Below are 25929 nucleotides of genomic sequence, written 5' to 3' on the forward strand. Positions count from 1 at the left end.
CTACATCTGGAAATATTTGCATTAAAGTATTTCTGCAGTAGAGAAATGACTGACCTTAACTAAGACAAGGATAACAATGTCTGAGCTTTGAGCAAAAGTCCCTTTGTAAGTGATCCTTTCACAGTTAACATTATACATTTGAAGTTGAGTCCAAGATTTAATTTTTTAAGAAAATTATTGCAATTTATGTGTATTTATTTGGACTAGTGGAGGATGTTTATGATGGCAAAAGAGGCTGGTAAAAATGGCTGGCATCCTAAATAAAAAACAGTTGTTAAAGCTACCCTGTGAACCAGGGCTTCATTTTGGATGTCTTGTCTAATAAATTTCTTGAATGTAATTCTTTGTAGTGTATTGGCTTTTAATTCAGACAAGTCTTTACATCACTGTGGTATAGGTAATAAATCAGTGCCATTTCCTAATTGTTTGCTTGTTTATGTTTTTTTTTTTTTGTAGAAGTCTCCATTTGGACTTCCCTCATTCCCCATTTGGTGCTTTATATGAAGTAACCATTAATAGCCCAGGAATGCTGTATCCAAGTGAGCTGCCCCCTCCTTATGAGGCAGTGATTGGGGAGATGCCTGCCAGACAGGTGAGGAAAACCAAAGGAAATTCTTTATGTGGTCTTCACATTTTCATGCTGCAAAATAATTCTAGGTAAACTTTAAAGAACAATCATTAGAAAATACTTTTATTCTTCAAAAACATTTTCCAGACTGTTTTCTTTATAAGGGTTTAGCTAACAAATTTTACTTCCTATGCAGCAGCAGTGAGTAGTTCTCTATTGCTTAACCTGCTGATTGTTACAGTTTTTAGTCATCAGCTTCTGCTGTTATGTGACAAGAAACTGCTACTCCTGAGAGTGCAGGACACTTTAGCCTGAGCTTTCAGAAAGGATCCAGTGTACTTGAGACAAATGTTTACATTACACTTTCTGCTTTATTCTGACTGTATAGTATTGACTGATCTGAAACTGGAATTATAATGTATCTGCATGTACAGCCAGAGCTGATTCCAGCATTCCCTCCAAGGGATTTGTGGTAATTGAATCAGCTGTCACAAAGGGAAAATACTTACAATTGCTTTTAGAAGCTCTGATTTCTTTCAGTAAAAACTCCAGGAGTCAAATGTTCTAGGTATGCTTTATCAGTTGTTAATGCACACTGAGGAAATACCTGTGTTCAGGTTGCCAAATTGCACCCACATTACAGAGGGGACTACTTTGCCTTGCCCCAGAATAAAACATTGAAATATTTCCTAGTGACTTATTTCCATGTTGGGGGAAACCAGAATTGAAACCACAAACCTAAAGAAATGATACAAATTTTCACTATTATACATGAGATTATTAAGATAATTAATAAGATGAGTGTCTGAGGAAAAAAAAATTGAAATGCTAAACCTAAAAAAAAATACAATTAAATTTCCCCAAGATATGCCTATCTTTGTAGCTTCTGGGACTGACAAAGCAGTTTCTGACAGACCTTCTGATCCTTGCCTTGGGCTATATCCTCCACCCAACACAACAAACTGGCCAAATATTGCATTACTTTTGATTTGTTTGGCTACAATAAAATGAAGCTGTATAAACTGCTTTTGAGTGAAGTTCCTTGCTGAACAGCAAAATTGGAGTTTTCAAGGCCATCTCCTTCTAGAATATTTTTTATCCAAGTTCCATCGTTTTTCCTTGGAAGTAACTTGTAGAACCTGCAAGCCTTGGAGAAGTCAATATTTTTCAGTGATAAAAAACGTGGCTAAAAGTGATATAAATCATGCATGGTTTGGGGGGAAAGAGAAGGCTCCTATCTGAGATAAGAATTCATATGTGGTACTAAGTAAGGATTAGTTAAGTATCTAGTTTTAGTAAAGCACAAAATCATTTTGAGCACTCTTGGAGCTGGTACCACTCTTGGTGTGAGCATCCACATGCAGCAGCACAATAGCACCAACATGGAACAAAAATATCATTTAACAAGATGTGACTTAAAGCTGCAAAGTCATGCTTTTGCAGGAAGAGCTTGGCTTTAATAAGTAGATGTTGTATTCACTGCTAATTTTTGGCATCTGGAGTCAGTTTCAGCACCTTGCCTGTTCACCTCTGGCCACCTGAGCTCCAGAGCTGTTTGTTCTAATCACTAGTGAAGGTGAGTGGTGCCTTCATTTCTGAGAGTAGAATGATGTGGTTTCTTACCAGGAGTGAGTGCCTGTGAACTTGGTGGTTGCTGTTCAGAGCTTGTGACAGGCTCTGTTCTCAGCACTGCAGCTCACTGGCAGTGAGAACCAAAGCCTACGGTGACAGACGCAGATTTTCCTTGACAACAAAAGCCTTCTTGTATTTTTTGCAATTAGTGTCCCAGCTGAGCTGTCTAAGACAGTTTTGGGTCTACAAGAAGAACAAAATGGAGACCTGAGTCCTTACATGCTGCAGATGCTCCCATAGAGCACAGTACAGTAGGAACTGAAATAATGAGATTTATAAATCCCTCAAAGGCAGGCTTGGCAATGGAAATCATGTCAGGGATTTAGCTACAAAAGTGCTTCTGGGAACCATTATGTAATAATGTCATAATTGTAAAACCTTTTACTGTGCATCAAGCAATAGGTTTTATTTGTTTTTAAATGGATTGAGGTCCTTAGAATTTTATTAAATTGTACCAAATTGGACTCGGTATTTCATGCATTTTATGGGCAACAAATGTCAGTGCTAATTTAAGTGGTTGCATCCATGTAAAAATTGCTGTTGTCATCTGTACTGATTAGGAATTCCCATTTCATGACTATAAAAAAAAGTGGTTTTCAGTGTTTTCCTTGCAAAGTATTGACTGGGATATAGAAAAGATAAGAACAAACAGATCAGGATTCTGAGTGAACTGAATCAATGATGGTGTTTTATAAGGTTTTCTTACCTGTAGGCTCTGCAGACTTGTTAAAAGCACAGGTTTTCTTCCTTTTTTCTATTGATGGCTCAGTAACTGTCTGAGGATGTGGAATTCAATAAAGTTTTGTTACCCTTGGCTGTGCAGGAGCCTGCATGAGACCATGTGCTGTTCCTGTGTGAACCCAAACTCTGACCTGGCATCAGAACTGTCAGTGTTACCTGCTACAATTCCAGCCCTGGTTCTCCTTCCCCCAAGCCAGGAGGGTTAATCAGTTCCAAATGCACAGAAAATACATTCAGCAATTATTCAGAGACAATGTAGAGTGTCTATAAATGTTTCAGCACAAATTTTCCACAGATGTTTTCCAGTCAGTGATTATGGAAGTGCCTAGATTAAGAATTTATGAAAGCCCCTAAAATCCTTAGATTTTTAAAAAGAAACAAATGCCATTAAAACATTCCACCACTTCTTCCAAAAGGTAGTCAGTCTGAATTTTCTACAACAACAAAGAGCATTTGTGAACATTTCTAACTTTTCTAGTTGGTTCCCAGAACTTCCACAGTCAGGTCCCAGGAACAATCTGTGATTTTGAGTGACACCACATTTTAGTTTTTACCACAGATGTGATACTCTGCTACAATCAAGAAAGATCCATTATGAAATTTCCAGGGGAATTGTTTAACACTATGAGTGATTTCACTTTTGCTTCCCAGTCCTCTATCCATCTCTTGCTGAGTTAAAGTATTTCTGGTACTGTTCTTTGCTTGGAGTTGTATTTGCTAAACTTTAAATAATTTTTAAAAACAAAATTTGTATCAGAAGAAGTTTTCTGGTCACTGGATCAGATAGATAGATAGAAAGAAAACAAACAGTGATCACAGTAAGTTCTGCACAAATATATGTGCTTTAATCTCCACTGGCATGTGAAATGGAAGCTCTTGCCTTAATAGCTTCAGACTAATTGTGTCACATCCAATTTTTTTAGGCCAGACAGATTAAGTGCTTGACAAAAAGGTTTGCACAGAGGTGACTGATGCTGATTTCTAGACTGTCACCAACCATAATAAGCTCTACTAGTTAATTGTGGCCCTACAGACAGAAGTAGATATGATGCTTTCTTCTCAAGATGGTATCAGTTTCAACTTTTTAAATATTTTTTCTCATTTTTTGTCACCAGCTACTTATTGGAATCATTTTTTTTTGATAATCACATTCCCAAAGAACTGCTAAAAATCTATCAATATTTGCAACAAGGTCCAATCCTAAGTCTAATCAAATCAGTAGAAAGAAAATTTCCTAAATTTCAGGTATTTATGGATCCAGTCTTTCCAGCAGGAATAATTATATTTTTTGTTCACATGATTCTCAAAAGTGAAGGGAAGTTACCCTCTTAGATCCAGCCCTTCAGAAAGAAGGTGAGTTGTAATAAATTCTGTGTCCATGGAGCAACCTCCACCAGGCTGGAGAGCACCTGGGTGGCAACGATGTTAAAGGGCTTCAAAGCACATTAACAGGTAGCATCCTCACAAGTAACTAAAGGAAAATACTGCTCTTGTGCTTGCTTTTGTGGTTTCTGGTTTTCTCTCTCCTATTTTCGGGTGATATGATGTGGTGAACAAAAAAACAAGCACGATATGAGAAAAGCAGACTGTAGAAAGAGAGATTGCTTTTACTCAACTCAGATATTAAGTTTAGTAGTGTGAGCCTGCAGCCCCAAGTGCCTGTGAATTCAAGATGAGTTTACCTTGTAGATTCAGGAAAAATGTAAAATTGCATTGAGCTTGTGCCTTTGCCTTGCATTTGCTCCTGACCCAAAGATGTAAAATACTTTAAATAGCTTTTAGTCCGAATAGCAGCCCATATGAAAGTGACTCAGCATTGTCAGGTGTGTCCTGCAGATCCTGAGCACTTCCCTTTGTTTGGTGAGTTGCAGGTTAATGATCTCTTTGATTCCAAATGTTCATTTAGGTCACTGGTGCTGCTCAGCAAGTGTCTGAACCGAGCCTGGGGGAGAGGAACACGACCCCGGACTTCAGCACCCAAGGTGATCGTGGCTTTGCCTTTGTCTCCTCAGAGAGGGAAGTGGGAGCCTTGAGCACACTTTCTCTTCTCTTCTGCCCTTCCTAGTGGTGAAAGAATCATTGCTTTCAGGTTATTCATGGCAAGAAGGACCTTTTCACAGAGGCTGGGGCTGGAAGTGCAGAGGAGAGTTTTTCTAGACAGAGCAAGCTCTAGTCAAGCCCTTTGAGGTGGATCTGGCAACTGTTGTTTCTCCTCCAAGAGTGCTGCACACTCCTTGCAGCTTGTGTCCCATTGTCAGCAGCCATGGGTGGCTTCCTGACCCTCACACTCCTTCTCCAAGAGTCATTTCCTCCATGGCTTCCAGGAGCCTGAGTAGGAAGCTTCCTGCCTGAAGCACAGATGCTGGGGATGCAAGTAGATGAGTACAGTACAGGGCCTGTTTATTTAAAGTTCAAAAGTCAGTATCAAGAACAGCACAAAAATGTCTTTGCTGAAGGACACTAGAAAGAAGTAAATTACTTCAGTGTTTTTTACTTTGGCATTCTTCATCTGAGAGCTTTTGAGTTCTTATTGATAAAGGAACTTGCAGATTGCTCAGTTTAAGTCAGTCTAAAGAACATGGGGAGGGAGAAGATTGGGAGGGCGGGCAAGAAGTTTTTATTTTTCTCTGAACCTCTTGTTTTGCAGTTTCTGTGGAGAGCACCTCTTTGATGGTCTCTGAGGCTGTTGATATCCCAGACCGTAGCTACTCCTCTGAAGATCTTTGTTCGCTGGAAGTTCAAGGATCTCTCCAGTCTGCAGATCTTTCTCCCTACTGCATAACCCCCAAGGGGGCTGCAGAGCAGAGCTGCAGTGCCCTGGATTGCCACCCTCACTGCAGGTTTCACAGAACTCGCTCTGAGGGCTTTCCTGATGAGGGTGACAGCTCCCACAGCCCAGCCTCTACAGACAGGTCTCAAGGACAGGAAAAGAGCTGTGCCCACGGCCGGTCCTTGGACTGTTCCTCAGGGAATTACAGCCCCTCAGAACGAGAACTGCAGAGTTCTGCTCAGGAGAGCAGTGCCACGCCGCCTTTGAAGCAGAAGAAAACCTGCTGTGTGGACTGTCACCAGCCTCCTGCCACTTTCCAGACCTCTCCCTGTTTTGGGCCAGCAAACCCTTCAGCAGGTGGCCCCGAGGCTGCTGTCCAGCAGCAGCAGCAGCACCTCAGCAAGGCCCCAGCCCCAACCATCGTCCGCTCCAGCAGTGCCCCTGTGTCCTGCTCCTCTGCCACCGAAGGTAGGTGTGGGACACAGGGCAGCAGAGCACTGGGATTGATTTGTGCAGCAGCTGGTGCTGCTGGAAATTATATGCAGCGTTCCTAAGAGGGTTGTCTTAGGGGTGAAAGCTTTAGCTCCATGCGTATTTTCTAAATTCGAAAAAATTTAAGAATGGAAATGGAAAAATTGACAGATTGAAATTAATTTTGGGTTTTCTAAATTTCACCATTCTTTCTGCACTGCTCAGAAAACTGTGTGTTGAGTAGCTTTTGCCACCTCTCTATTACTGTTCTACTGAGAGGCTAAACTGAGAAGTGCAATGGCAGCTGGGGTTTATTTAGGAAACTCCTGCTGGAGCTGTCACGCTTGTTGTACAGCAGGATGTGATTCCTCAAGGTGACACTGACATTGGCAGTATTGAGGCATGTCAGAGGCAGCCACTGTGACTAGTGGCAGCTTGGGGTGTATGGTGAAAAGTTTTGAAGGACAAAGAAATGAACATGAGGCACATGACAAGATGATAAAGGAAAAGAAAAGCTTTTGGCTGTTGTGGATAAGTGTCTTCTGCTATGAATCTCCTTTTAGAAAAGTAGGGAGGAGGAGATGTTAGCTGAACAGTGTATCTTCATAAAAATATGCTTGTTAGTGAAAGAGAAAGGGTTGATTTAGTAGAGAATAGTAGCAGGAATGTGGAACTGTCTAAACCATTTGAAAGGGATCTAAGCTGTTTAGAGAGATTCAGAAGGGTAACCTGGAGAAGTGGCTTGGAAGTAAAGATTAAAAGCTTTTGAAGATGGCGTGGGTTGTGCTGCTACAAGATCTGTTCACCAGGCTTTGTAAGGGATCCAGAGGAAGAATCTGGATGTGACTAACTCAGAGCAAAAGGAGACAAAATATTGAGATAACTTGTTCCATTTAGGATGATGTTTTGGTTCTATTGCACTTCTTGAATCTTTATAATATCATTTCAGAGACTTCATACTTAGCTCAATAATTGAATGTCTTTTACCTTTAGAAATGTAGCCTCTGCATCTGAGCCAGGAAAAGTGAATCTTTAATCTAGAAGTCTGCATTTATTTTATGACATTTACTCTGCTAGGACATATGTGCAATGAAGCTGCCAGTAAGCAGACAGTAAGTAGGAATTTCTGAATCCTTTCTGCTGTGTGAAAGTCAAGAAGAACAACCCTTTCTGTTCTGGATCAGGCTCTGCAAGGCTCCAGAGCTGTGCTCCATGTGCTCATGGAGCAGTGTTTGCCACGGGCAGCCGTGCCCACGTGCTCCAGCTGGCTCTGGACACCTGGTGGGACAGATGCCCTCCTTTCCTTCTTAATGTGTCCTAAATACATTTATCTTCTCTTCTGCAAAAGTGGCATGGAGGGACACGAGCTGGACATTACTGAGATGTAACTGGGCTTAGCAAAGACTGGAGTGAAGAGGCAGAGAAAGTTCTAGAGATGCTGACAGCCAGGGGAGGGGGAGCAAGAGCAGGGACTCGGAGGGGCTGGGTGCTGACCTGCTCTGCTGCCCACAGAGGCACTTCCTAATGCAACCCTTAAGGGAAGGACTGACTCGAGGCTCTGGTTAAGCCTAGATGTATTTCTTCATACATCTGTTTGGCAAACTAGTTTGCAATATTTTACTCTGTGAAGGTTTACATTGCACCCCTTTCCTCTACTTTTTGTTGAACCTGATTTGGAAATCATAGGTAGTTCAGAAGGAGCCCAATTCTAGTGACACATTCTGGCTGTTCGTAGCAGCCCTGAAGCGTATTTTCCTAAACTGTGACAAACAGCTGAAGCTCTTTACAGTCTTTGCAAGTTTCAAAAGGCATTTGATCTGGATTTTTCATGACTGACTGCTGATATTCACTGCAGAATTTTCAAGTATACCTACAGAATTAAATAACAGGCAAAGATAAAGGGAACCAACTGAGCTCCCTCAACCAACACACAAGAAAAAGTGCTTTGGGTTTTTTTCAGTAACATACACCTACCTTTAAAAATTGTCCTGGAGTAAAAGAACTGGTCAAGTGGACATGACTTTATGAAAGACAGAGCTGTAACTACACATTGTTAATATTAATAACTGTGGATTTTGGAGAACTGAGGCTGGAGGAGCTTTGGCCATGTTCTCAAAAAGGAAAATACAGTGATCAGATTGTAGCTGGGGCTTGGGTTTTTCTTAAGACACTGCCTTTCTACTATAAGAAAAAATTACTACTTTATTTTCTGCCTCACCTCCAAGCCAATGTGAAGAGAAGCACAACCTTGACATTTACTGTGTAGATTTTTGTGAAATGGATTTTGAATTGCACTGTGGTTGCACTGCCCATAGTTTGGAACAGAAATTATTTCACATGGGGATGGTGCATATGTACAGCAGGACAGTGACACAACAGCAATGAGATCTAATGGAACCAGTCTTTCAGGCCAATAAAAAACAGAATTCATTTGCTTCAAGCACATCTTGACCTGATGGGGTCTATATGGTATAGTCAAATAGTTCTCCCACTAAACCCTTTTAGGTAAACTTGTTTGGTTTTTTTCTTTAAATACCTGTCATTCCTAGTGGAGAAATTATAAATGAAGGTTTAGTTTAATAGGTGCTTTTGTACTCACTCTGTACTCCCTGAAAAACATAAAAATGGTGGGTTCACATACCACTGTCAGACATGGTTCCTTCGTAAAAGAAATTACTTAAAAGTTAATAGTTTGCACATTTTTTCTGCCTTTTCCCTGTAAAGTTTGTCATGGCAAAGGCAGACAAAAATCAACTCCTAGCACAGATGTTTATTACAATAAATTTCATTTATCATCAGCTGTGATAGACCATGTGGCTGTATCAGTGAAGTGCCTGAGTGATTATTGTAGTGTTTGTGTTCCAGATAATTCAGGGTCATGTCCAGTGGTGTAGTTTTGACTTCTGCAAGTACATTTTAACTGTTTAGTAATGGATGGGAAGGCAGAACCTCTGAAGTGTCTCCTCTTAACAACCATGCCATGATTCATGTGCTACAGTACTTAAGCATAATAGAACAAATTAAAGACAGAATAGAAGCTGTCTCTCTTAATTTCTTACAGATTTGCTATGTTTTAAGCATCTTACATTTGTTTCCTTCATTTAATTATTCACTCTACCAGAGAGGATTATGCCAGCTTTTCATTATAAACTATCCCTGGAGATATGGAAGAAAACTTCTCCTAAGCTACCTAGAAGTTCAAAACCATTTTCAATCTTGGAAACAGATTAACAAGCAAATGTGAGGATTTATTCCATCTTGTCAGAAATGAAAAAGCCTGCAGGTGGTAGTTACTGTACAGTGTGATCTCACCATCATTGATCCTCATGCTGGAATCCCAGAAAGTGTCATTAGATGGTATCCAAAGCTGTCTGTAGATGCTTCATAACCACTTGTTATTGATTGGCTTGAGCACCACCCTGCTCACCCACCCATTCATTTAAACAATGATGTGTTACATTTGTACTGAAAATAACGATAATATATTTTAAAAGGAGGAGAAATATTGAATAAAAATGCTGGGTTTGTAGAAATTAGAGGGATTCATCTTTCTCATTTTTCCCATTTTCCAGTATAAACTCTGTCCACCCAGGAAATATAGAAAAGGTCTGAGGTCTGCCTCTATAGGGAGCTTGCCATAGTTTCAGCACTTAGGCCTGAAATATTTAGGATCACAGAGAAAACCATAAAACATCAGCTCTGTCTTCCTGTTTGTATCTGCGTAACAACTCATAAGGCATCTCTGGGTGTAGTAGCTTCTCTTTATGAATGGACATCTTGAAAGCAGTAATTCTTCTGAGTGGTTTCATTCTACAAAGGAGATAATAAAAGGTTCCAGTGTATTTTTCCTTGCTTTGGACAGAGGACAGCAGGGGTTGACTTTGCTTTTTCTGTCTGCCTTTGGTTGAAGGTGATAATTGTGCCTGGACTTCTGTGTGCAGGCAGTGCCAAGGTGCAGGATTATCTCCAGCTACAGGAGAAACAGGTGAGAATTGATTTTCTAAAGCAGAGGATGGGTTTCCTTATTTTCTTTTAAAAAGAATGAAAAGCTTCTGAGAGAGAAATGAGCTTTGAAAAATCTGGGGCAGAAAAGCCAGTTAACAGCATACATGTATGGTGTACAATGCTGATGGAACCTGAATGAAAATAAATGCTGTCAATTAGGTCCCCTGGTCTAGATCAGCATTTTTGCTTTCTCTGTGTTTCTCACTAATCTCTCTTGCATGTAATTTCCAAGGCCTAGAAATAGGCAGAACTTTAGTCTTAAAGTTGGGGTGAGGGTCTGGGCCTAAAACTGTACGAGTTGCATGTGACACAGAGTAGCTGATGGCTTTCCTTAGCATTAATGTCACCTGAAGTCCTTAAAGGTGGAGGTAACAAAAATGTCTGGTTTGTGAAGTCCTTTAATTACCCACCCACTCGTTCTCAAGGCAGTCCTCTTGGCCATGGGAAGGTCTTACTCCTGATTACTCCTAGTTACTCCTGGTTAAAATTACCCATTTTGTACTGTTTCCTTGACTGCATGTTTTTGCTACTCTTCAACCAAAACAGACATTTTATGACAAAGTAGAAACTTTGTGACAATATTTGTTTTGCCTTTTTTTTTTTCTTTTCTCTTTTTCTTTTGTTAAACTATTACTTTAAAGATATTCTTCCCCCCCTTTTTTAGTTCCTGTCTCTGGTTCTCATATGGCTGCCTCTGCTTGCCAGCATTCTTTGAGCAGTTTTCTACCAACTGGAAAACAGAGGGATACAAGGAAAATTGATCTGCACCTAAAGCCAAAGGCTTTTCACACAGTCTCGAAAGAGCGGCCACACTCCTTAGTGGACCTTAAGGCCTATAAAGACACAAAAATTTTAGTGGCAAAATTTTTGGAACATTCAAACTGTAATCTCCCTCCAGAAGTGCGTCACGTAGTGAACAGCATACGGTCAGTCATTAAATCTGATGAGAGACACATGGAAGAAGCCATCTTCAGTGCCAATATCATAGACCAGGTAGGCCACTGATGTTCTAAAGGTGTGTCCAGTTTCCATAGGCAAATACCTTATTTGAATGTTTGTACAGTTTAAATTCTTCAGACAATTCCTACAGAAGTTCTTTATAGTTACATGGCATTATTAAGAAATAATTTGTATTTATTGGGCAGCGATACATTTTACACTGCAGTTCAGACAGCGAGCCTGGCTGTGCTTTCCAGGTCCCCAGTCCTGAGCCCTGACCAGCTGCAAGGACAGAAGCAGGAGGGGTTCTGGAGGGCTGAACCTCCTTTGGAAGAGTTTCAGTGTTAGACAGCTTAAATGAAATGTTATCCAGCTTAAATGAAATGTTATGCAGCTTAAATTAAATGTTAGACAGGCTTAAATGAAATATTATCCAGAGACTGAAGCTTTTAAACGAGAACTTTTCTCACCCCGTTCTCCCCATTTTTTCTCCTCCCCTCCTGCCTCTCCCCGCAGGTGATGACGAGCTCCCAGCAGGGCGCGGGCGGCTGCAGGAAGCGGCTGCAGGGGGGGGATCTGCACCTGCGGAGCTGCGGCGCCCTGAGCTCCGCCGCGGCCCCGGCGCGCAGCCGGACCCCGCTCAGCCGCGCCCTGGAGCGGGAGCGGCCGCACAGCCTGATCGGGGTGTGCCGGGAAACCATCCTGTGACCGGGGTGTGCCGGGAAACCATCCTGTGATCGGGGTGTGCCCAGGAAACCATCCTGTGATAGGGGTGTGCCCAGGAAACCATCCTGTGATCCGAGTGCCCTGGGAAACCATCCTGTGACCGGGGTGTCCCGGGAAACCATCCTGTGATAGGGGTGTCCCGGGAAACCATCCTGTGATCGGGGTGTCCCAGGAAACCATCCTGTGATCGGGGTGCCCTGGGAAACCATCCTGTGATCGGGGTGCCGCAGAAACCATCCTGTGATCGGGGTGTGCCGGGAAACCATCCTGTGACCGGGGTGTCCCAGGAAACCATCCTGTGATCAGGGTGTCCCAGGAAACCATCCTGTGACAGGGGTGCCCTGGGAAACCATCCTGTGATCGGGGTGCCCTGGGAAACCATCCTGTGATCGGGGTGTGCCGGGAAACCATCCTGTGACCGGGGTGTCCCAGGAAACCATCCTGTGATCAGGGTGTCCCAGGAAACCATCCTGTGACAGGGGTGCCCTGGGAAACCATCCTGTGACCAGGGTGCCCTGGGAAACCATCCTGTGACCAGGAAACCATCCTGTGACCGGGGTGCCCTGGGAAACCATCCTGTGACCGGGGTGTCCCAGGAAACCATCCTGTGATCAGGGTGTCCCAGGAAACCATCCTGTGACAGGGGTGCCCTGGGAAACCATCCTGTGACCAGGGTGCCCTGGGAAACCATCCTGTGACCAGGAAACCATCCTGTGACCGGGGTGCCCTGGGAAACCATCCTGTGACCGGGGTGTCCCGGGAAACCATCCTGTGATCAGGGTGTCCCAGGAACCATCCTGTGACCGGGGTGTCCCGGGAAACCATCCTGTGATCAGGGTGTCCCAGGAACCATCCTGTGACCGGGGTGCCCTGGGAAACCATCCTGTGACCGGGGTGTCCCGGGAAACCATCCTGTGACCAGGGTGTCCCAGGAAACCATCCTGTGATCCGAGTGCCCCGGGAAAGCATCCTCTGAGAGGGTCCACAGGTATGTCATGGCAGCTGAGAGCTGTGGAAGAAACCAGGACTGGGACAAACACAACTAGTGGATGACTTTAAAAGGAAAAAGTGTCTTCCTTTGGAATTTCACTTTTTTCCCCACAGCAGGATGAGAACGGCTGTTTTTCTGAATGTAAATTTCAGCCTTGATTTTTGCAAACTTTTAATTGATTTATTAGTGAAGTCATAACAAGTGTTTTCCCAACCAGAAATGCATTTATTTCACTGTACTTATAGAAATGCTACTGATGCTGCTCAGCATTTCTTGAAAACCATTGCAAACCCACCAGAGACTGGCTGTACAACTTAAAAGTTGTATTTATTTAATGTACCTCAAAGTGTTTTAACTATCGTCAGTGTTTTAATAAAAAAGTATTTCTGGACTTTGCCTTTTCAACACTGATTTGGATACAAACATAAAGGTGATTTATACACATACACAGTGCCCTTCTAATCCATTCTTCCAGTGTCTGTCATTCCAGACTAACTGATCTGTCCAATTAAACTGCTCCCCCTCCCAGGGCTGCCCTTTTAAGCTGCAGTACTGGCTGCAGTGTGGTTTATTCCTGCTCTGTTCTGAATGTTCAGCACTTCAGTCCTGCAAGTAGTGTGTGACCAAGAGCTGATGGTAAATCCCCTAAAGTGTGTGACCAAAAGATGCATTAGGGAAGAAGACTGAAATTCTGCATTTTTCACAAACTTTTTACCAACAGCAACTGATTGGAAGTTAAAAGAATTTTTATCTAGCCAAGCCTTGAGTATTTTCAAAAAGAATTGTTACTCCAATTCATAGTTTTGACAATTTTATTACTAAAACATGTTATTGTGGTTCTGCTGTGTTTATGATTTATTTAACATTGATCTTTAAAAAAATATCAAAAAGTAAATATTGACACTGATTTCATTACCAGCATAAACACAGGTCTGCCAGCAACATCTTCCAGTGCAAGCTTCATCCTGGCTCTTTCAGAGGAAATTGGAAAGGCCTTAAAGAGAAGGTTCTCATAAGAACCTACCACAGGTTGATGTTTCGGGATTTTAATTTTTTTGCAGCAGTGCTTGTCAGTAGCATTAGTTTCCATTTGAGGTTTAATCAGATACTGGTTTCATTTGTGTCACTCTGAGCTGGGCAGACACCCTGTGAAAAGGTCACAAAGGAATGTAGCTGAAGATGGGTAGTTTAAGTTTTACAGATTCATCCATTTTAATGTATTTTAATTATAGCATGCTTCTGTATTGATGTGAAGTTACAGTGACATCCAGTGGCAACAAGGTATGCTAATTGAAAGCTTCTACTCTCAAGATCATAATGATACACAAATTCCTAATTCAAGAGAATATTTCCTTAAAAAAAAAAATCTGTGACCTTTGCAACTGCACTTAGATGAAGAATTAAATGATCTTCTACTTGGAATTTTTTACTATGTAAAGTTACACGACAAACAAAATAAGCAAGCTTCCTTTCTTATTTCAGATTTATTAGTGATAGGTTAATTCTTTCCTAAGGTCAGTTGCATGCAACACACTACTCCTTGAAGTACAGTCATCTAAAGCTCTTTAGTTACTGCATGGTAAGGCTTCTTAAGTCACAGTGTATTTTCTTCAAGGCCTTGGCCAAAAGAAAAAAAAAATAGACAAAGTTACACCAATTAACATTTATCTCATAAGGAATACAACTTTACTACTAGGTTTTTTATCTACACACATTCTAATACTGCTGATGGTGCTAGGTTATTTGTCAAAACAATTTACATTCAGAACACATTGCCTTAGGAATAAGAATGCTTTATAAAAGACAGAAACAGGTAAGCATGGCTTTCCCATTTTGAGCTATTATGAACAAAAAGGTAATATGCAAAATATATGCAAAAATGAAAGAAAAACAAAACCCAGCCCAACACATACATTACACAACCTGTGCAATAAGTTATCCATGAAACAACTCTGTTAAATCATAAAAATCACAAGCATTAAAAATAAATATGTATCTAAATAAATATTTTGATTTTAATCTTGTGGCAATTATTCTTTATTTAGCATATGAAACACTTGTTACATGTTTATGTTCACACCTTGCCAAACAGGTTACACTTGTCATAACAATACCAAGTACTACAGTGGTTTTCTTTACAGTAGAGTCTAAAAGTTTGAACTGCACACATTCCTTTCCACTGAAATACCATCAATTCAGCACCAGTTTTAAAATTATGCAAAGTCATCAGTATTGGACCACTTTATGGGACTGGGATTTTTTTTTTTTAACTTGAGGCAGACAGAACTTTCTCTAATTGCTTCTCTTTGCCTTCTCCTGCAGTCTCATTCATCAAATATTCACATTCACTGTGTTATCAAACAAGACAGACATACATCACTCCACATAAAGGTTACAAATAAATATGGTTTAAGTTCTATGAGAAAAGAGTTTAGAAGATGTTCAAAATACTTAAATGTTTACAAAGATTTTTGTCAGTGATTATTGTCCTTGACCATCCTTCTGAACACTTTTTGTCAAAGAAATAGAAAGGAAGGAGAGAAAAGGCAGAGACACCTGTCTGTTCCTTGTTCTGGAGTCCTCAGGTCAGCTTCCAAGCCTTTCATTCATACAAAATACAAAATTCTCTTCAGTTAGGACAGCTTCAGCTTGGATGGAAGATGTTAGATGTACAGGGGGGTCTCTTGACCTGTTAGGAGCCTGAACATGGCAGCTGGCATAGTCTTCATGTGAATCTGTCAATTGATTACACAGACATTAATAGAGCTGGTACTAGTTTAAAATAATCCAGAAGGCCCCATCTGTGTCTCCCTGTGGTCAAAGTGCATTTTTTTGTCCTGGCTTTTATAGATTTTTTTTCCTAGAGTTTCTAGTTCAAAGCTCTGGTTTTAGGATGCTGGTTTGCTGTCTTTGCTTTTTTTTTCATGTGGTTTGGGGTTTTTTGTTTAGTTTTGTTTTGTTTTTTAATTATTCATTAATGTTAACTACATGATGTGACATCATATAGTTTTAAAAGCCACCTAAACACTTTTTGTTGATATACTCTGCTCCAATTACAGTAAAATTTACAGACCTTAAATAAGAAGTAGCACAAATATCTCTGAAAATTCATTCTGCTGTTCTGGTTTTAATGGAACTTAGATTTGTATTCTGTCTTCCTCTCTGTGGGAATGTCATTTCATATTTTCACCTAATTACAGTATGATTTTCTGAACCCAGAACTTGGACTTTGCCACCGGATGTTCAAATGCCAATCAAGAGTTTGGTGGAACAGTTTCTCCTATGGCCAATGTGCTTCAGTTCCTCCTCAAGGAGTCCTGGGGCTCCAGTGCCAGAGGATTTCACAGACTGACAGAGTCCAAGGCTCAGGTAATCAGGTCTCCACCAGAACTGGACTTACAGCCCTAAGTATCTACTGGACAACACAAGAGGAAGAAAGGGAAACTTTACTGACTGGTAATACAGACCCTGACCAGCTGCCTTGGTATCTTCTCTTCACACTGTAAAGAAGAAAAGTTTCATGCTGTTTTCCTGTGATAGGTGAGAAGTTACACAGTGAAGGGGGACCATGGAGGGGCTGCTGGAATTTACAGCTTTGCTCCTGACAGTGCACATACTCTATTATGATTTGTCAGGTATCATTTTCCAGGAGGAAACCAGCTATCTCTAATTTCTGTCAGAGGAAATAGTGGGAGATCTGGCCAGGGTTCTGTATTTAGACTACCATTAAATTCAGGAGGGATTTGGAAAAACTGGACAATCTTGCTTATTCATTGCTGATCTCACTAGAAGTACTGGAGAGTGGTGTCTTAACTTACTTCCAAGGTAAGTTGGAAATTAAATTATTACAATGTATATCAGTTTGCATCTTTCAGACATAGTAATTAGTTTCTATGGAAGATGCTGTAGTGATAAGAGACATCTTCACAGCCAATATCCCTGAGTGGTTTCTTCCTTTAATCACTTGATTTAATTCAGACAGTAGGTTGAAGGTATAGAATTATGCCAGGAATTCTTAAAAATGAATAGAAAAATGCAGTGAATGTGCATCATTACTTGTTAAAAAAACCCAACTGTTAATTGTTTCTTATTAGTACCAAACTTAATTTACTGAATTGGTGATTTTAATGCTGTGTTGACACTCTTTTCCACTGAACCATACATTCTTTCCACTATTTTACTTGCTTGGTAAAGGCTTTGTTCCCTTACCTCTCCCACGGAGTTGGACAATGCTTGCACGATCTTCTCGTGAGCGGTCGCCACGACGCTCTGCCCGTTGATCTCGATGATGCGGTGTCCCACTCTCACCCCGCCCCTCTCTGCTATTCCACCTCGCATCAAGCTGCAGATCTGCCAGGAGAAAGCAACGCTTACTGAGGCTTAGAAATATCATCATGCAGCCCTTACTGGATTTAATGAGTGGTGACACTGTCAAGATCCAGAAGATGCTTGTTGAAAGTATTAATCAATGAGTTTTTAAATGTTACTTTAGTGGTTTGTTAGAGGGAGGTTTTTTTTGAGATTTCTGCCTGTTATAATTTGCATTTTCAGTCTCTGACTGGGAATATAAAAATACCTTTCACAGTGATGCAGGTTGTAGCCATACAAAAGTGGAGACAGGGGAAGAGAGATTGATGCACTGCTGGGACACAACCTCCTGTGCCCCTGCAGGAGAGGAGGGAGCTCTGCTCTCCAGGGTCACAGCTTCCCTCTACACTGGTCAGTGCTGCTGGCCACAGGGAGCTCGGGATGGAGGAGGCAAGTTAGGCCATTCTTCTTTAAATGGCAGCTGAGGTTCCAGTAAAGAATTTGGCACAAGTTCTGAATGTTATGACCCCTACAACTGGGTAATAATTCTACAAGAAGAACTACATCCAGCAGACACAGTCCCAGCAGACATTGCTACCTAAAGTATTCTGAGGTTGCAACATGCATAGAGCGCATGCAGAAAGAGAAATCTCAATCTGGTGTGGAGTTGAGAATGTTTCCTCCTTAGCAACAGTATCTATGCTGCAAGGGGATCCACCCTGGCAGACTAGACTGCTGTGCATTACATAGAAATTGCTGGCAAATTATTTCAAATGACTAAGTCCATGAATCACACAAGGCAGATAATGCACAGCTCCAATCTCTGGAGCTAAGCAGACTTTATCAGTGCTGGGATTTACCTTTTGTTTACTGAGAAAAACCAGTTCTTGGAGGAAAAGAAAAGAGTGCTGGCCATCAGCTGATGCCTGTTTGTGCACTTACTGTCAATGGTTAGAATGATATGCCAAGAATCATTATTTGCTGTGATCTGGTGGTTGGTTCAGAGCTAAATACAAGTATGGTCAGATGGGCTTGTGCCCCAGTGAGTTTGTTATCTAATTCAAAAGTGCAGTATGTGGGGATGTGGCCAGTCTGGAACGTGTTGAAGGTAAAACATTGTTTGTGGTTGACTGGAATGTTTTCCTGGATGGCACTAGCACCTTCCTTCTTCCTTTAAACTCCTCTCCACAAATAACAATGCTATAAAAAAAGAAATCCCTTCTCACTTTTAGTTCAGACTGTTTGATTGAGGAGTGAGAATATATTGTTATTCTGTGCTTATAAAAAATATATTCTTTGCTTTGCCTTTCTCAGCCTGCAGAAAACAAAACAAAACACAACCAAAAACCCAACACATTCCTCCTGCAGTGAGATTTATCTTCCACCATGCTCTCTCCAGTGGCTGTGTTACCTCCTGTAGTCTTTAAAGTATTTCTGGTGGGCTTCAATGGAAAGAAGCACTCTCACTTCACAGAATTGGGTCTTGAATTTCAGTCACATACAATGTATTTTTTTGCAGGTTGTCCACCTTTTAATCACACAGCTCACAAGATAAACTCTACTACACAGATCTCTTTTACAGAAAGCTTCTCAATTCAACTCACTGTTAGAGTAAGTTTGCTCCTTGCTGTTGGGGAGCAGAAATCAGAAAGGACAAAAAGCAGCATGTACCAAAAAAAACCCTGTAAATATATTTTTTGTGGTGTACAAGAAAATAGAGAGACAGTACAGCTGAAATGCAAGCTTTTAGAGCAAATGGAAATGTGATCCCTCACCCCACTGGCATAAAGGAAAAGATAATGGCTTGCATATCTATCCAGAGCCCTTTTCCCTGCTTGGCTCTCAAAGCACTTTTAGCACTTTTAATACCATCAGCCAGTTTTTTCTTTCTAACAGCCCCAGACATAGAAAGTGGTCTCTTCATTCAGGAATCCCTCTCCAGGGGAGGCAGGCAGCTTCCTTTTGTGAGCATTAAGTGTTTTAATGAGGTAGAAAGAGAAGCAGACAGAGGCTGAGTGGCTCTGCCCAGACTTCCAGACCCTGCTAAGCCAGGGACAGAACACACAGAGAAAAAAATATTCTGCACTTACAGCACACATTTAGTGACTCCTGTATTTGCAAGGGCTGACTCAAAGCAGCCTTAAGAGTTTTATTCTCCAGCCAGTGGAGCTATGACAGCTGAAGCTGGTGAGTTTAAACTGAGCAATATCTTTAAGTAAATATGATTTTATTCAGGCAGGACTCTTTAACTTGTATTTGTTAAACATGGCAACAGCTATAATATTAGATAAAGCAAGACACATCTGCTTCTTGTAAGCAAGAGTCTATATTCTCTTGACTCTGTAAACTGAATGGCAAAGAAGGAAAAAAAAAAGGTGTAAACCACACTGGTTCAATCCACTCAGCTGTGACAGGTTTGCAATGCCTTAGACCAGCTGCAGCACATCAGATGTGGAACTTCAGTAGCTTCACAATCAGTTTTATTGCAACTGCCCATAGAGTAGCAAAGCATTAGGATAAAATAGTGCCAGACAAACGTTATTCTGTGTAAATGCCTTAATAATAACCTTTAATAACCTATTAAAACAAGATTTCTCCTCATCTCACTTTTATATTACACTGTTGAAACCCTGTAATTTTTTTTCTAAATGACAGTAAACAAATGCAGGGAAGAAAGAATAAGATGTTCTATAAAGTTTTACTGTGTTTTTAGATAGCTTGTGCTAGGCTAGGGACAGGGTAGACAGAGTTCTCAGAGAAAGTGAGATCTAGACTGAGAAGTGGTGTTTTATCAGCAGTGAGAATATAACTGGTAATTCACAGATTTTTTTTTTTTCACAATGAAGAAAACAAAAAGTTATACACAAGGACCAAATCTAGAAGACAATAATGTGATACATAAGGACCATTTGTATTTAAATAATGTAATTTTAAAAGAACTGTAGCATAAGGACTTTCAGAAAGTGCCTGACAGGTCATCTAATGCTCAGCCCCCCATCACACAACACTCATGGTTGTTATGTGTGTGTGCACAACATCCTTTTTCAGTGTCTGCATCTGCCTGACACCCTGTGCAGGCAAAGCCAGCTCAGATGGGATTTCTGTGTGTTTATGGGCTATTCCCACTCTAATGGCTGTGCATCCTGCACAGATGAGATAGGCAGGGTGAAAAGGAGCCACTGCAAGGCTGCTATCAAGGGAGGCACAGAAATAAATCCCAGCTGCATGGATAATGAGGTAATGGCCTACCAGAAAGAGACATTTAATTATATCTGTTCTGACAAGCCATTTATTTCTTTGCTGTGCTAATGCTGAGCCAACAAAGAATAACAATATTACTTCTGGATCCAATCATAATTTGTAACAATTGCTGGCAATTACAAAAGTACTTTTAAAGAGTAGAGTGTCAAACTACCAGAGAGATATATTTTATAGTTTTATTTTCAAATGTTGAAAGAGTTTTTCAGAGGAAAGGATTTTCCAGGCCCAGAGGTTTGTCTCCATAGCAGCCTAACAAAAGATGTTACTCTCATCTTTTTGTTCACTGGCTTTCATATTCAAACAGGCTTTTCATAAATGAAATGCTCTGCAAGGCTTTTTTTTTTCCTATATGAAAAGGATTTTTTGCTGCACTTGGTGAACTTTACATTTGATGTCATTTGAATGTTGTTCATTTAAGTGGAAGGAATGATGATCTATCAGTGTGGTGACAAATGGCCAGTAGATGGAGGGAGCACACTGTGACAGAAACAAGCAGAGCCTGCAGGATTTACTGAACTGAGGCTCCAATCATGTAGGAGATGATTAGCAGGGACAAGATGAATAGATTGTCACACAGACTCGCTGTCCATGGAAGGGCATGGGATGCTCCTAATCCACCTTGGCCTGATCCATTTCCCCAGCCCTGATCCCACCCCCACCAAAGCTGTGAATGGGCTCCTGAAAACTTGATAATCACATACAGTGATGCTTACAAGTATATAAATATATTCCCTTGTTTGGTTATGGCACCAGTGGAACATACAAGATTTACAAGGGTGAGCAGTAAGGAATGAGATCAGTGCCCTAAAGAGGGCACCCTCTGTGAGATCAGGTGAGAGCAGATCCTGGGGTAGGAACCACTTTAGAGTGCATCCAGCTGCACCAGGGGTGCAGCAGTGTCCTTTATATGTAATCTTAGGCAGGAGCATTTTAAACTTGGTGGAGTAGTAACTGAGAGATGGCCAGGAGAGCTGCAAACCCACTCCTGAGCCATCTGAAGTGCAGGAAGGCACATGCACCACATCTTACAGTCACCTGCTCCTTTTCCAGCTCTCAAAGGGTAAAAAACAAAGATCTGGCAACTCCAATCAATGCATTTCACAGAACAGGGGGGGCAGAGCCCACAGCCTTTGTGATGTGGTTTTCTCTGTGAGCAGCCTGATTATTTTTTTTCCTAGACTGGAGGAAGAGGAAATGCTGATGGTCCTGCACTACAGTGAGTCCCTAATGCTAGTGGCAGCCCCCAGAAGGGCCAGTGACTACCTGGGTTAGTTGTGTGGGGGGTTTGCTCTGGAAAGGTCTCAGAGAATGGCTTGGGAAGGAAGAACTGAGAGAGGAGGACCCTGAGCTGCCTGGGGTAAGTGTTCAGTGCCACATTTGTTCTCCTCTTTGCTGCTGCTACTGCAGGGAAGCTGCAGCACACAGAGGAGGGGTACCTGGGCCACAGCCTATACAATTACTTTGTAATGAGAGGTTAGCTTTTATAGGAGTTTAGTTTCAATAACAGGAGGTCACAATTATATTCCCACGCCTACTACCATGTGATCCACATAAATTATGCACAGCAGAAGAATAATTAAAAGTCCTAGTGAGTGTGTAATGAAATTTTAAAAAGAGAAACAGAATCAGATCTAAGATTGAAGTGCTATAATTGTAAAAACCTTTTTCAGCATAACTAATGACAGTTTTACATGATCAGGCTATTGCACCAAATAATCTGGGCTATAAATCTTGTTGTTTATTATGTAGGAAAATCCCTCAAGAATTTCTCCCAGTGTCATCCATTTGCATTATATTACTTAGAGACTGTAAGGTTTTAATAAACAGTTGAAAAAGTGAGGTCATGCAAGATTCTCTCAGCACTTCCATATGTTTTTTGAAAAAGAAAAGACAAAAAAGTAAAGGGAAAAAGCCCAAAACAATCATCACAGAAACTTACAATTCCATTCTGTACACTGAAGCCCAGCTGGTATTTTAGGTCTGGTCGTTTTATGAGGACAGTAGTAACAGGAGGACAGCTGACAATGTTCAGTTTGACTTGTGTCTGATTCTTGAGTCCCTGTAAGATATTCCAAAAGTCAATATTTCTGAAATGAATCTTACTGAGCCCTCATCTGTGATTTCCTAATTGCAAGAGCATTAAGCAGCTGATCTGAGAAAGACCAGTGAGAGTTAACAGAAATTGATTGTTAACTTAGAGATACATTTCTCTTATTTATTTCCCAAGATATTTGGCTCAACAAAACTTTAAAATTTTGCCTGTAATTACTACAGAAATTTAAACGAATCTTCCAATAAAACCCCAAACTGACTACTGCTTGCTCTTTTCCAGCATCTGGCTAATTAATCTCCTGCTTCTGCTGCTCTTGGTAGATCTGCACAGACATCAGATTTAGTTTCCATGACTAAAGATAATGCATTCTGGGATTCCATCATGTCTGCAGATTCTTCATCTGCTCACTTGATCTGTCCTGCAGTCTTCCAGCCTCCATCCATTTTATCTGCATGGAACCCAAAAATGCATAGGAGATTTTAATCTTATTTTATGCTGGAGGCTGTGAGGAAGTGTAAAACTTTGAAGACAGCTGAGTAACTTAATTTAGGCAAGTTTTACAGACATGGCCTCATTTGTTACAGCCCAGTGATAAAACTGCAACATGTTTTCCAGCCCTAAATTTCTGTGCATTATCACTCCTGAATCTCTAATTCTGCTTTTTGTTAATGACAGATTACTGGGTTTTTTGCAGTGATATGAAAAATTGTATCTGCTGGAAATCTACAGGATCATTTGTCAGAAGATTACACCTGTGTTGTCCTACAATCTACAGCATAGAGTTGTAAGTCTGGGGTACCTTTATGATCCCTTGGCATGTTGCAAGAGGTAGACCAACTAAACTGGTACCATTAATGGACATAATTTGGTCTCCAATGCTCAGTTTTCCTGAACGTGCTGCAGGGCCTCCATTCATCATGTTGGCCAGGATAACCGTGGGTAGAATGGATCCCCATCCAGATTCCACAATCACCACCCCAAGAATTTCTCCCTTCTGTTTTTCTAGCTGGAGCTGCAATTAAAAAGGAAAAACATTTTTTTTGCTTTGATTTGTCTGACTTTGATCATGAGTATCTCACTTGTTCCCAAATAACATCTACAAATCACAAACCAAATTCTGTTCTCTGCCATCAGGTACTTCAGGACTTCAGTGTTAACTGTGGAACACACAGCTGTTTCTTTTCAGGGGCACTTGCTTGTTGAAGGTCATAGAGGTTTAATAAGCAAAGCACTCACACATGGTTGACTCTGTAGGAAGTGGTGGAACTGGAAGCCAAGGGAATCAATGCTAAGGAAGGTTCTGTCTGTGGAACCAGAGGGGGAGGCTCTAACATTTTGTGGCTAAGGCAGTGCCCGCCAGCCAGGCTTTGTTCAGCTCCACTCCTGCCAGCACTGCTCAGGTTGTCTCTTGATCTCAGGGCTTGTCTGTCCTTCTTTTCAGGCAAGGATCTCTTAATGATTATTAACATTATTATTGTTATTAATATTGTTAATTATTGAATATACTTGTGCCTAGCATGTTCATGTAAGGGAACATGAACTGTACTGTAAAAGATGCCTTCTCCTGAGCTGTCAGTAACCACAGCACAGCTAACACCTAGAAAGTGGAGCAAGAGTTTAAGTAGAGAACAAGCTCTTGAAGCAAATACAGGGAATTATTTTCTCTCCAATGGGGAAGGACAGGGAATGCTGATGGCAGCTGACTTCTGCTGAGGTTATCTATTGCAGAAAGCCACAACTCTGCCAGCTCTTTCTGTGTCAGTACTCAGGTGAAACATAAAATCACCTTACATTTGTACTGTGAATAGCACAGAGCTTATCTAGCTCAGATGTAAATGCACTTTATTACTGTTCTGATCAATGGAAACAGAAAGACCCTGAACATGAAAACAAGAAATCCTAATAACCCACAAAGCTGGTTTTAGTACATAGGACTGACGAAGGACACATCTTGAAATTGTAACATCATTTTAAAATGCAAAAAAAAATATTTTTGAGAATATTTCTTTACTGTGAAAAAAGTGGATCAATCTGAAATGAAAATCCAAAACTAGTTTACCTCTTTGCAGTTCTCTGAATTGGAGAAGTGTATGAGATCATCATTGTACATCTCTTGGGTATTGATGATGTCACTGTATTCTTTCTGACTGAGATCCTCTGGGTTAATTCCATTGGCTCTTAAAAACTCTTGGTAGGCCACACTGAAAGCCTGACCAATTGACTGAGCTATGAGCTGTGCCTAAAATGTAGAAAAAAGCAGCTCAGAGAAAGGACAAATCAACAGTTTAGCAATGAAACCACAAGAAACCAGGAGAGGGATTGGATTTTAGGACAGAATCAAAATAAGGATCCTGCAGAGTTTCTGCATTAGCATGGATATAAAGTCACTTTAAGGTCTGTTGTACAGAAAGAACCCATTCCATCCAAAATCAAATTGCAAACTCCATTAAACCCCCTGCTGCCCTGCCCTGCTCAGTACCCTGCAGCAGCAAGCAGCCATGTGCTGCCCATGTACTGTTGCAGTGGGCACTGCAGAGGCCTGGCTGCAGCCCTGGAGCAGAGCTGTGGGAGGGAGCCATGAGCCTGCTCTGAGCACAGGCTGCCTGCAGGGCTGAGGGCAGCAGGGATGCTCTGCCTGCACAGACCCTGATGGCTCTGGCTGTGGGGTCACCTGCTCCTCCCCCTGCCTCTCCAGGACTGAAAGCACTGCTCCAACACAGCCACCTGCTCCCTGTTAGTGCCACAGTGCCTGTCCCACACTGCCAGATCCAGGGATACCCCTGCTTACCCACTGCACATCCAGGACAGTGTTCCCATTAACACCTCGACTGGCAAGGTCAGGGAGCATTTCAGGAGTGCAGCCAGAGCCACCACTAAACCTTGCAAATGTTGAGAACACCCATTCAAAAGCCCCTGTCTTTCTTAAATTTTGGAGCACTTATCTGCACATTCCACTAGATGGCAAGGGAACACAGAGAAACAGAGATCAGTAAAAGGAATATGTAGTCACTTTTTCTACATTTGAATTATATTTTTCTTATTCTACTGCAGCTCATAGGAGAATGCCATGTTGAATTTTGTATATTTTTGGATCATCACTTGTGTGGTCATTGGGGCATATGACTAACTCCTGATGATATAAGACATTAATTGCACCTTACATGCCCTAAAAATATTACTAACCAAACCTGTATTCTGGAAATGCAACACAGCTTCTTAGTCAGTCAGGAGCTTTTAAATGCATTTCAAATGCATGGGCTTTTCTGGCCATTATAAATCTGTATCTTTTTACAATCTACTGATCAAGTGTTTTCTTTGATGCTAAAAGGTTGTTTCTGTATTTCATTTGTGCTGCTGTACACAAAAGCACCAATCTGCTTGACTGGAAATGACTAGAAAATCAAGGACATCAGTCACAAATTGTTTCTTCAAATTTTAAAGCATATTTACAAGTCTTTGCTCTA

General features: G+C 41.2%; 2 protein-coding genes across 9 annotated transcripts in view; one reads left to right on the forward strand and one right to left on the reverse strand.

The window, feature by feature from the left end:
- The window catches only part of ENTREP2 (endosomal transmembrane epsin interactor 2), a 90167-nt gene extending 76933 nt beyond the window's left edge, over positions 1-13234 (forward strand). For 6 of the 7 annotated variants that reach the window (XM_077185397.1, XM_077185398.1, XM_077185400.1 and 3 more), the window contains 6 exons: positions 457-592; positions 4848-4923; positions 5589-6179; positions 10093-10167; positions 10852-11180; positions 11643-13234. In XM_077185397.1, coding sequence (XP_077041512.1) covers positions 457-592; positions 4848-4923; positions 5589-6179; positions 10093-10167; positions 10852-11180; positions 11643-11834 — 1399 coding nt within the window. In that variant the 3' untranslated portion in view covers positions 11835-13234. The remainder of the gene's footprint in view (positions 1-456; positions 593-4847; positions 4924-5588; positions 6180-10092; positions 10168-10851; positions 11181-11642) is intronic. The other variant, XM_077185402.1, reaches the window with a different exon arrangement.
- Positions 13235-14308: 1074 nt separating this feature from the next.
- The window catches only part of APBA2 (amyloid beta precursor protein binding family A member 2), an 83291-nt gene continuing 71670 nt past the window's right edge, over positions 14309-25929 (reverse strand). For both annotated transcript variants that reach the window (XM_077185404.1, XM_077185403.1), the window contains 5 exons: positions 24525-24704; positions 23265-23477; positions 22352-22471; positions 17053-17193; positions 14309-15578 (listed from right to left, as the gene is read on the reverse strand). In XM_077185404.1, the coding sequence (XP_077041519.1) occupies positions 15507-15578; positions 17053-17193; positions 22352-22471; positions 23265-23477; positions 24525-24704 (726 nt within the window). In that variant the 3' untranslated portion in view covers positions 14309-15506. The remainder of the gene's footprint in view (positions 15579-17052; positions 17194-22351; positions 22472-23264; positions 23478-24524; positions 24705-25929) is intronic.

This window comes from Agelaius phoeniceus, chromosome 13 (genome assembly GCF_051311805.1).
Source record: "Agelaius phoeniceus isolate bAgePho1 chromosome 13, bAgePho1.hap1, whole genome shotgun sequence".
Lineage (NCBI taxonomy): Eukaryota > Metazoa > Chordata > Aves > Passeriformes > Icteridae > Agelaius > Agelaius phoeniceus.